The 11,616-nt window shown below is 41.2% G+C and overlaps 1 protein-coding gene across 2 annotated transcripts; it reads right to left on the bottom strand.

Moving 5' to 3' along the window:
• Nucleotides 1-944: 944 nt before the first annotated feature.
• Nucleotides 945-10,236, bottom strand: fip1l1b (FIP1 like 1b (S. cerevisiae)). Of its 2 annotated transcripts, none has more exons than XM_070827616.1 (16): nucleotides 9,985-10,236; nucleotides 9,563-9,617; nucleotides 8,846-8,912; nucleotides 8,559-8,671; nucleotides 8,265-8,329; nucleotides 7,933-8,040; nucleotides 7,672-7,802; nucleotides 7,195-7,313; nucleotides 6,636-6,689; nucleotides 5,112-5,211; nucleotides 4,833-4,983; nucleotides 4,599-4,680; nucleotides 3,621-3,676; nucleotides 3,091-3,283; nucleotides 2,699-2,845; nucleotides 945-1,547 (listed from the first exon to the last, which is right to left on the bottom strand). In XM_070827616.1, exons 1-16 carry the CDS (start codon nucleotides 10,061-10,063, stop codon nucleotides 1,403-1,405), a joined length of 1,665 nt encoding a protein of 554 aa, XP_070683717.1. In that variant the 5' UTR covers nucleotides 10,064-10,236; the 3' UTR covers nucleotides 945-1,402. The 2 variants fall into 2 exon arrangements, with proteins under 2 accessions (XP_070683717.1, XP_070683718.1); XM_070827617.1 differs by having other exon boundaries at nucleotides 945-1,544.
• Nucleotides 10,237-11,616: the final 1,380 nt, after the last annotated feature.

Below are 11,616 nucleotides of genomic sequence, written 5' to 3'. Positions count from 1 at the left end.
ACTGTGCCTGTATATGTACTGTATGTGAATGGCTTTGTGCACATTTCTTTTGTAAGTTACATTTTATATTTGTTTTAAACAAAAAATCAAACGCAAGTGCTCATTATGCAACTTGAGTTCTATTCTAAATTGTGCAAAACATAAAACTGTAAAAGTAGGAATTAAGAAATCCAGTCCACTGACTGTGATACAGTTAAAAGCCAGCAAGTGGACCTTGAGTTATGTTTTATTTTTTGTCAAACTTTTGTTTTATTACTGAGGCATTAACATTTTGATGTTGCAGTTGGATGGTATGGATCTTGTTCTTAAATGATTTATACTTTGTACACCAACAGTGTACAGTGCTGGGTAGTTTAACCCATAACTAAACATCCCATTTTATGAGCTGATCACTTGACTGAAAAGGCATAAAAATTGAGACCCTGAATCAAAGAAATTAATGCTACTATGAGCTCCCCCCAATAAAACCTTTTGGTTTGTAGTGAAATGAAGTATTAATTTGAAACTCATTTGAACTGCTGATAACCCCAGCTGTGCCCCGTCAATTGATCCTCACTAACAATTATGACCATTTAACAAGTTGAAATCCAACAAACGTTAAGTACACACAAAACAGATGCCCTGACGTGTACCTGTTCACAAAATAATACAAGATCTTCTTGCATTAACCATCTCTTTAGCAGTAGAAAAGTTACCCAAACACATACTTTCCTTTTGAAGAAAAATTATATTAATGTATTTCTATATTTTTTTTTTTTTTCATTTTTCAAGACTACTTCAGTCACAATATTTAAGACACCCTAAGGTGATTTTTAAAATGTATTAAGAGTGACTATATAGTTACCAAAGCCTAAGAAAAAGATTAACATGACACACTATTGAGGAATAATATATGTTAACAATTATTGGACTGTTTATTCCCAAAAAGTCACAAAAAAAAGAGGTCTTATCAAAAGTGTTTTTTTTAATTGAACTTGACAAACTGAGAGCTCTCTATAGATGTCTTCATACAGGACAAGAACAAAGGGACAACGAACAAACAAATGACAGAAAAAGAGCTAAATCTGCTGATCGTCCTGACTATACAGTGAAATCTCTGAGCATGGCCTAATTATTGAGGTGCCGCTCTGAGAGGAGGGAGGGGGAGACGGGGAAAGAGTGAGGAGGGGTTAAAAGACAGATTGACGACCTGTCTGATGTCAGCTGGTGATGGAAAGACGGGTGAAGTAAAGAGGACAAACACCCCTCTTTCATCACCTCCTCTGCTCCATCCATTCTCCGTCTGAAGTGATGGTGAGGATGAACGACAGGGGTTGGAGGGGAATTGAGATTGATGGAGAGGGAAGTGACAGAGCGCATCGATCACTCTGTGACTTCTTGGTTTTGTTGGAGGCGGTGATCGCTACTCCATGGCCTCCTGGTTCTCTTGGTCTGCACTGATCTCCTCACTGGCCTCTTTGCCCTCCTTGCTCCTCTTGCTCTTCTTGTGTTTGTGCCTACGGTGGCTGTCACCCTCCTCGCTGTCGTGCCTCCTCCTGCTACTGCTGCTAATGGATGGAGAAGGGCGAAAAGTGTGGAAAGGGCAGAAGAGGCGAAGAGGGGGGAGAGAGATATCAGAGGGAAAGTAAAGGGCAGGGAGGAAGGGCAGTGGGGGGAAAGGAGGGAGGGAGAGGGAGATGAAGACAAGAAGATCAATAGGTGAAAGAAAAAAGAGGTGAAGTGAAATGGAGAAGAGAAAAAAGGCGAGGGAGGCAGTATGGTGCCAAATTAGAAAAAGGCAGGATATGTGGGTTAAAAAAAAAAAAAAGTGACCATTTGCTAGGCCTCTATCCCACTTGGTTGTTATTGTTAATTCTGTCAATCTCCCCGTTGGGGACATATGCACTTTACAAATGATAACGTCAACAGATGTACCACTCAAAATTTGCAGTCATTTTTGAACAAATGGGATTTCAGAGGTAGACAAAAGCATGATCACATCATCGCACCATCAACAAGAAGCCTGCTTCTGCACCCGTCGCTGACAGATGAGCTCGTGAGCTAATTATGCTCACATTATCACTAACTACAGCTCTGTGCACACGGCTTCATCATATGGAGAAATCCAAAGGCTTGCTCTATCTCATTACAATCATAGGCAGTATTAAGAAGTGGACGTAACTTCCGGGTTTGTAAAGTGAAGCCAATGCGAAAGTGCCTTTAAATTGGCCAGCAAAGGGCGACTATGTTGGCTGCAAAAAGAATTCTGGTTGAATAGAAGTCAATGGGAAAATGGCCCTACTTCTTGATTGATTTATTACCTAAGTAAACACTTTCCTAACGGGTTTATGGCCTCAGGTGCTAGTTTACAGTCTTCATTTAGTAAATTTTGGTTCCATTTAAAGGAAAATAGACCAGCAGTGTATGCTTTAAGGCCGGACTGTGTTGTGACTAACCAATCCGAGGCAGCCTTTGTGGCACGAACATCACTTCTAGTAACAAAAACCAAGATGGCGACGGCCGTAAAGCTGAACTCGATGCTTCAAAACAGTGGACCACAAACCAACGGGTGACGTCACGGTGGCTATGTCCACTTCTTTTATGCAGTCTATGATTACAATTGCTAAGCTGCGATTGGATAATCGCTGTTTGGGTGATGGGGTTTAAAAAACTATTGGTTTCTACTGGTTTAAGAGAAAAGTTCTGTCTGTTCATTTACCTGCGAGAGGACTTGTGGCGTCCCTCCTCTTTCTCTCGGTGCCGCCTCTCTCTGTGTCTTTCCTCCTTCTCTCGGCTCGACCGGTCACGATGTCGCTCTGCATAACCCCGCTCCTGATACTCACGGTAGCGATAGCGCTCCTCGTCGCTATGGAAGTCGAAAGAACAATAACAGTATTATATTGTGTTTGCATGCATACAAAACAAATCCGTTCTCGGATTTTGACTGTTGCAGTAAATCAATCTGTATCTGTGAATATGAGTGCATGAGTGTATCATTCATCACATCATCCATCACATTTGGTGGCTTCACAAATGCTACTTAACTCATCACCTGGCTTGTGAAATACATACGTGTGTTTGTGTGAGTGCATGTGCTTTTCTCCCTCTCACCTGGTGTAGCTCATAGCTGAAGGGCTGTGCTCCCTCTCTCTCTCCCGCTCATGTGTCCTCTCTCTGGGAGGCCGGTCTCTCTCCTTCTCCCTCTTATCGTCTCGACGAGGATAGTAGTCCCAGGGTTTAGAGTTGTCCATCATCGGGGGCCAAGGAGGAGGCACACCTCCAGCCATGGGTGGAGGGTATGCTCCTGAAAAGGCAAAGACGAAGGGGACAGAAGATTTGGTTATTACTTTGTGCTCAAATGTCTCGTGGAAATTAGACTTTGTTGATATCCAGTTAGCGATGGGTGAAATTTAACAAATGTAACATATAACATGCGTTTCCAACAACACTAGAACCGACAAAATGAATAGCCAAGAATGCAGATTTGCTTTAATCTGTCAACATATCCCTGTTTGCATTGTTTTAAATACATTTCAGTCATTATTTTTCATATATATTAAAACAGCAACTCAAATGTGAGAACGTGTTTTCAGTCCATTGATGAGAGTTCTGAGGTTAGAAAACGTTGTAAAGCTTCCTACCTTGAGGGAACGGGTAGGGGGGTACAGAGCGTCCATCATAACTTCCAGGATGGCCACTGTGGAAACAGGATGAAGGCAACATGTTACAATCTGTGTGTGTATGGAGTGATTTAAGAGGCCGAGAACTAACTCTGTAGAAGGTAGTTGTTGGTATTTGATGAAAAATGTGTCTTAGATGTTGCGCTGAGAAAGGACGTCTCACAACCACATGTATGAAAAGCCTTTCCTTCAGTTCATTAAATCTCTGCAGCAATCTGAGGGCAGCGGGACAGATATTTTGATGAATGTCAAGTCTCGGATTTCAGGAGCGCTGTGGTGGACTGCAGTGTCGTTACACAGAACTGTCCGCTGTGTTTACGGTCATTAAATCACATGCAAATGACACCAGAAATCCTGGTGCACAGCACCACACACACACAGACGTTATTCTGTTATACGGGGACGTCAGATTACCAGGGCTCATTAATCCTGTACGTCACAGCTTCCTTCCCAGTTGTTAATGTTTTATTCTTGAAATGCATTAGGAAGCAAACACTGCTGTGCCACCTTTTAAGATATGATGCAACCATTTGCAACATGAAATACAATAGAATTATGATTGAAGTAATCATATCAACTGCTTCTCCAAACTAGTGTTTTATCATTTGCTTCAATCATCATAGTACTGATTAAGTGCTAAAACCACACCGTCTGCCTTTGGCTCTAGATTTGTGGTGCCACTCTGGGCCTTATAGACATCCACATGATTTACTGGAGAAGCCGATTCTTCATTTGATGAGCTGTTGTTGTCGTGCTTCACACTGATTGGCAGAGCTGTTTAACAGTGATGAGACCAGTGATGTGACTGCATATATTTATTAAATCACCCCACCCTCCAATCAATATTCCACTTCACGCAGCTTTTTTGCACAGATGCGTTTGCACTTGTGCAATTAAAAGGGGGCCCTAAGAGAGTGTGTGCGCATTTATGTGTGTTACCTGTCCATAGTGGGGATGATGGCGGGAGGGGGCCCACTTGGTGGAGGAGGAAAACCAGGAGGAGGAACAGTAATGGGCAACCCTGCAAGGGATTAAGAGGGGAGAGAGAACAGACACATTGAAAACAACAGAACGGCATGAATCCAGGGTAGGATGGCTGCTTTAAATTAAACACACAAAGAGAGCTGCTGGAAAAGAAACAGAGGATGATGATGACAATGATGACGAACTTACTGGGCGGGGGGATGAGTGGGGGTGCAGCGCTGACGTTGGGTGGCGGAGGGAGGAAAGGAGGTGGAGGTATGTTTGGAGGAATGGGTCCTGGAGGGAAGAAGGCGGGCATCTTAGCTGGAGTCGGCTCAGCATCTGATTGCTCAGCGATCACCTGCACAACAGCAGACAGCAGAGGATGGGATGACGACACACTCAGCTCTGTTTCTTTTGAATAAATAAGGCTGAAGTGTAACCCCCTGTTAGTGTTTTTGATTCAGAATGACTGTTCTCTCTGTGCACCTGGATATTGTTGCCATCTAGATTGTGTCTGCGTCGCCCTTCAACCCTGCTGATGGTGGCCGTCTGCCCACCAATCACATCTATTGTACCGCTCGTCTTCCTGGAAAAAGAATACAAAAAATAAAAATCAGGACACGGAGTAGTACCCAGAACAAGAGTAACATTCACATACACACCGTCTACTTCCACACCTACAATAGGCAATGATTCATCAGCTATTTATCTACACCACGTAAAAGTCTCCATGATATCTCCTGATACTGGATAATAGAGGCTGACAATGATGTAAATTAAAAAACTCCATGTCTCCATGTGTGTGAAACAATCGTGCCCCTGAAGAGATAATGACTTAAGAAAACTATGCATCTTCAAAAGGACTTCATGTGGCATTAGTCGGTTTGTTAAACACCATCAAAATGATTTATAACTTTGAGCTTTGCCAACATTTGACATTTTTCTTAATCTTATGAGCATCCTATCAAATCAAACCTTTCAAGGCGGTCTTTAAAAGGGTTTTATCATTTACAAATACGTAATGACCCTTAAGGTGGTAAATTTCACAAATTGTTACATACAAGTCCATCATGACAGAAGTCCAGGAATCACATATAATAGCTACTCCACCTGGTTTACTCATTGATTCAGTTACCTGCCCTTTGGTTTCGCCGTACAGTGCAGGCATAGTTATTTCAGTAAAGTGACTTTGAGATGAGAGCAAGATGAGTCTTCAGCAAGTGGCGAAAACTCTAGATTCTCTACGACTGATAAAGGCTGTAAATTCTTAGCTATAAAAGCTGCCACAGACATGGCGACTTTCCTCCCTCTCTGAGTTTGACAGAAAAGATGACAGCACCTTGGCTCATAAACTGGGATCACTGTGTTCTTTATGCTTGCACACGTTAGCTCAGGGTGAAAGTGGCGAGCAGTACCAAAATATCAAAACATTGGGTGCATTTTTTTCTTATCACTTGCTGGTGATTTCAGCCCTCCTCCACCATATATCCCAACATATAAAAGTAATGTTAGCCTGACTCTCACCCTCAATTCAATGCAAGAGAGCGACGATGCTTGAGGAAGGGAACTGTAACTTAACAAGTTCATTGTCTGGCCAAGACCAGAAAATCAACAATCAACATAAGAAGGCTGTAACTTTGAGTAGGCTGCACTGTAATAAGATCTGTTGATTAAAAATGAATGATAGGGTCTGGATTGTTTTATTACATGTGGGCCTAATTATAAATCCAAACTTTGGATTATGTGACCACATCGGTGCAGAATCGCTTCATCTGCATAACGATGCATCTTAGAATCCAGAAATTGCCACATCTCTGTGACACATGCACATCAACCATCCCAAATGACAGAAAAATGGGAAAAAAGAAATCATCATTGGGGCCTTGAAAGTAGCAGTGGAGGTTTTTCTGTGATCACATTGCATGGTCAAGAAAAACGCCATGCCCCTGGATTTACACATTTCCCATCAGGCCCATTTAACATTGTAGGAACAAGGCCATGCCTACTTACGTATAATAGGACATGTCTTGAATAGGCGGGCCGGGCCACTGAGGGGAAGCAATCCTGCCGTGTTGAAACAAAGGACAGGGTTTAAAGAGATGAGTAAATCGACCCCGACACACACAATAATATTAGATATTAGATTCTATTAATATTAGTCAAGAGCACTTAAACCTTTACAGAAGTAGGTGTAACAAGATGACGCTTTAAAAAAAAAAAAGCACCAGTCAAACCTCAAACCATGGAAAACCCATGTGAAAACATGGAGGATATAAAATATATATAATATGAATATAAATATATATATTTCATTACATGATATTATATATCGTATCATTATATATCATATATTATAACATATTTCAATATACCAATTTTTCAAGCTCTGCCAAACGTAAAACCTTAAATTCCCCCCCCCCACAAATTTCCAAACGCACATACAAAACAGGTGGTTGGAAACAAACTTATAGCTATCCTACTTTTCTGTACACATCCCTTCTGGTGGAAACTGCATGTGTGTAATATCACCAGATATCTTAACAAGTGAAGCTAAAACCACAAGTGTTACCTCGTGACTTGAGTAACGGCTGACTTGTACAGATTGACAGGAGAAGTGAAGTCTGGCTTGGAGGTGTGAACAGGCAAACTGGACATTTCCTTCTCGTTGCCTGTCCTGCCCTGTTGAACCTAAATCAAAGCCAAAACAAGCTGGTTCATATATTTCATTAGGTAATCATGGTAGAAACAGTTAGTCTGTGATTTTAAAGTAGAAGGCACAACAATTTAGAAAGGTAGGTGATAGATGTGTATGAAATATAATTTGGTAATGTTCACATGACTTCAATAAAGGGGTATGGTGTTTCTTATAATGTGAAATTTCCAGTTAAAGGATGCAAGAGAATGACCTGGAGGTCATACTAAAACTGACTGATGAGACAGAGAGAAGAAAATGAAAATAAAGAAAACAGAAAGGTGAGGAAATGTAGAGGGAGCTGACTGGAAAAAAGAACAAAAAACAAGAACAAAGCAAACACAGGTCTCTCACAGTGATCTTGCTCGTCACAGAGCCGACAGTTGAAACCTCGAGGCCCATGCGCAGCCTCTTCTGTTTTTCACAGTAAGCTTTCCACGTGTCTTCATTGAAGCCGTAGTTAAAGTAGTCTGACAGATCCGCTCCTACACACACACACACACACACACACACACACGACTTGTGAAATACTAAACATGCCTAAAGGAACGGTTATATATTTTTACAGTTGTTTATATTAGCCACACACACACACACACTCACACACTCACACACCTGGCTTCCTCCAGGGTTTCTCTTCAAAGGACTCCATGTCCGCCTCGAGCACTGGAACCCCATTAATGTTTCCAGGAGCATCCAGATCCACTCCCTTCAGCTTGGAGGCTGCAGAAAATAAACGACAAAACATGTTACTGGACACGTACAATTGTTTAATCTATTCATGACTTTCTGGGTATAATATCTATATCTAATTATATATAATTTGATGTTTTATTACTATAATTCTCTCCGTTTTGAGTAGTGCAGAACAGTACATCAAAAATAAAAATCTGTTTTATTTAGGTAAAACCTGAAAAAATGAGACATTTAAAAATAGGCAGTGATACCTTGTCCATAAGGCCTGGAGCCTGTTGTCTTTATGTTGAGATTGACAGGTGGAGCTCCATAAGGTCTGAGACAGAAAAAGGAACAGTATCAAAACCATGTCATTAATGTCACAAGGTCATTTCTTAATTAAAATCTGTCACATACATAACGTACAATACCACACGTAAGTAAAGAATAAGAGGAACAGCTCATTCTGTGGTGAATAAGCTTGTTGACCCGCTGATAGTGTTCAATGACATCTCAAATGCCAGTTTCAGTAAAAAATAAAAACACAACAACAAAAAAAAACCTACGTGTATTGTGGTGCTCCAGTTTTAATGTCTCCAATGGTAACGCGGACATCATCATCGTCATCGTCACTGTCGCTGTCACTGTCGACATCCTCACCTGCAGCTTCACCTGTGACCTGACAGACCAGAGAGGGGGGAGAAAAAAAAGGATTTAGACTCAAGCATCTCTCAGAGGGACCGAAAACAACTGTGAGAGGAGCGAAGTCTGAAAACTGGGAGGTAAAAACAAAAACAGACAAAAAGCGCACGTCTCCAAACGTTCTGTGACTGTTTGCATGTAAGCGTCCTACCTCAGAGGCCACTCCATTCCCTGTAGCATGTGCAGCAGCGTCCTCTGTTAAGGCATCAGCAGATGCACTGAAGACACAATGAGACGTTACACATGAAGTTTCTTTACTCCAAATATTCTAAACATCCTCAAACAACTCAAATTAATTTATTAATGCAAATAGAGAATAAAAACTTCTTCTTTGGATAAATACCAATAGAAAAGAACACCACATCCACACCAAAAAAGCAGAAACAAGCTTTTCAAAGATCCTGTGATGATGGGTTACATATAAAGTGAGTTTGTAGCTCTTAGGTTAGCCTTCTTTCAAGCTCTGTAACTTCAAAATCATGACGCAAATGTCACACAGGATTAAAAAGGTAGACAAAAGGCTCTAGACAACAATTTAATAAAAGTATCTTTTCTATTCTTTCTCTCTGCTGCTGTTAAAAGGGTTACTTATATCTGCTATATCTGTAAACACGGGACACTTATTTCAATTTGTAAATCTTAAATTATATGTGCATATACAACAGCAATGTGTGTATTACAAAAAAAACCAGACTGGATAAGTAAACAACTGGTCCATCTTTGAATTTTTATTTTATACTGAACTCGCATCTCTCTTAGTGTTGCTGTGAATGACACCTCCTCTGGATGCAAACAGGTGTCTTCTGAGTTTTGAAATCACTTTCACAAACCCACGGTGTGAAAAAGGGTGAACACAGATGTTAAATACCTGACTGCAGCGTTCAGTTTGGCCTCCTCGTCTTCATCTTTGCTCTCAGACTCATCTGAAAGATGAAAAGTGCAAGATAGTGCAACAATAATCAGCCAAAGAGGCCGTGCGTTGGCTGCTCATGCACAAAGTCGAACAGTGGGAGACAAAACGGGTGTTCACCATATGTTTTTTAAGGTTACACACTACCTTAATATGTTACAGAGACATCTTTAATAACTTCTTTCTCAAGGCATGTGGCTGCAAAAGGCCGAGGACAGCAGACCAAACAGGCGCTGCTAGCTTAGCTTCCAAGCTAACTCTCTAATTAATTTTCTCATAGCTCTCATGGTGAAGTTAGCCGTTCATGATTGGTTCAGACTGATCCACACCTCTTTGGGTCAAAAGGAGTTGTGTTTGCGGACGACATATGTTTATTTTACCTCCATACAGCCATTCCTCCTCTTCATCTCCAGCGCTAGCATCAGTGGTGGTTGTTTTGTCCGCTTCTTCAGCAGACATCTTCAGCTGCAGCTCGGAGCGAATAAAACCAGCAGCAGCCTCACGGGAACAGCGTTCAACAACGCGTCTAAACTCAGAAATACACCTACAATTCCTCCCTTCAGCGGGGAAATGAAGTTAGGTTCAAAAAATTATGCCTTCATAGATTCATCTCCAGCCTTTGCGAGTCAGCGTGAACCCGGAAGAGGTCGTTGGTGTCCCGCTAAGGTTAAAGTGTTGGCGGAGAAAACACAGCGCCCCCTGGTGGACGAGAGACAGCACGCTTCAATCAGGTGGTCCTGGGCTCTGTCTGTGAGTCATTTCAAAACAAACTTTAAAATTAAATTAATTAATTAAAATTAAAATTGTGTTAAGCATCGTTATGTATTTGTGTTTTTGTATTGTGTCACAAAAAACTCGCACAAATTATAAAATGGTGGCCGCTGCCTTTGGCTTTAAAAGGCTCCCATCTAATCCCCAGACATTCATCACAAGGGTGCCATAATCCTCTGTTTTTTTCTTGTCTGCAGGGGAAAGATGGAGGGAGCTCACTGTCGCCTTATTAAATAAAGGGGGTCTGAGATTTCTCCCAAGTTGTGGCTTCGACACTCTCATCCACTCTTTCCTACACTACCATAGACTCAACCTTGACTTTTGTATTTAATATATAGTATCCATGTGTTTCAGTTCAGAAAGAAGGGCTGGGCCATGACAGTCCTTCAAAGTGATGATAATTTTCAGAGGGAATTTTGACTGAATCCTCTTCAAACAATAGTGTACAATAAATAGTATGACAGCCGTATGACACAGAGGCTTTGGGCACTCCTGACCTCTTGGGCCCCTGGGCCTCCGAATGGTGATCCAAAGGCAAATAGCTGTTCAGCTGTTAAAAAGCACTACAAGGCCAAATGTACGAGAACACATAAACATTGCACCCATACGTGATTGTTGAAAATGTCGTTCCAAAACTGTGAGCATTAACATGCTTACAAACCTCCATTCTCCTGGAAAGACTTTCAACAAGAACCAGGCTGCTATTCAGCTACAAGCAAACCATTTTAATCATAAGACCCCCTCCCCCACTCACTATGCTTTGTGGTAATGTGACAGAACAAATAATAGACAAACCAGACACGCACACACCCCTGGCATAAACAAAAAAAAATTAAAAGCAAGCATCTATCCCTACATGCATGTCTCCTTGGTTCACAGTATGAACATTAACATGTACGTGGGGTTTCTTAAATCTGGATTGAAACAGACAGATGTTTAAAAAACTGAATTGGATGGTGGATACACCATTTAGGCTTACAAACACAAAAACTATCAGGATGTAAATGATAAATATGAGTGATAGTAGATCACACCTAACTGAACCACTGTATTTGAATTGATTTTGTGCCTATTCAAAAAATCCCTTTTGTGCATTGCTTGTTAGATTATGCAACCCAAATAACAGGGAGCAGGCTTCACAAAGGCTGCTGACAGTTTACTCAGTCACGTTAAACATTTAATACACGCCTGCTTTATCTCCTTGTCTGTCAAACATCAAATCCTTCTTCCTCTTATTGTTG

This window comes from Pempheris klunzingeri, chromosome 3, assembly GCF_042242105.1.
Source record: "Pempheris klunzingeri isolate RE-2024b chromosome 3, fPemKlu1.hap1, whole genome shotgun sequence".
Classification (NCBI taxonomy): Eukaryota; Metazoa; Chordata; class Actinopteri; order Acropomatiformes; family Pempheridae; genus Pempheris; species Pempheris klunzingeri.
Note: the sequence above shows the minus strand (reverse complement) of the source record. Positions and strands in the feature narration are given on the sequence as shown.

Coding starts and splice junctions, on each gene's coding strand:
- fip1l1b (XM_070827616.1), bottom strand. CDS start 10,063: ATGTCTGCTGAAGAAGCGGACAAAACAACCACCACTGATGCTAGCGCT. Junction 8,672..8,845: donor GGAATGGAGTGGCCTCTGAG/GTAGGACGCTTA, acceptor CTGGTCTGTCAG/GTCACAGGTGAAGCTGCAGG. Junction 3,677..4,598: donor ATCATCCCCACTATGGACAG/GTAACACACATA, acceptor CTGTTTCCACAG/TGGCCATCCTGGAAGTTATG.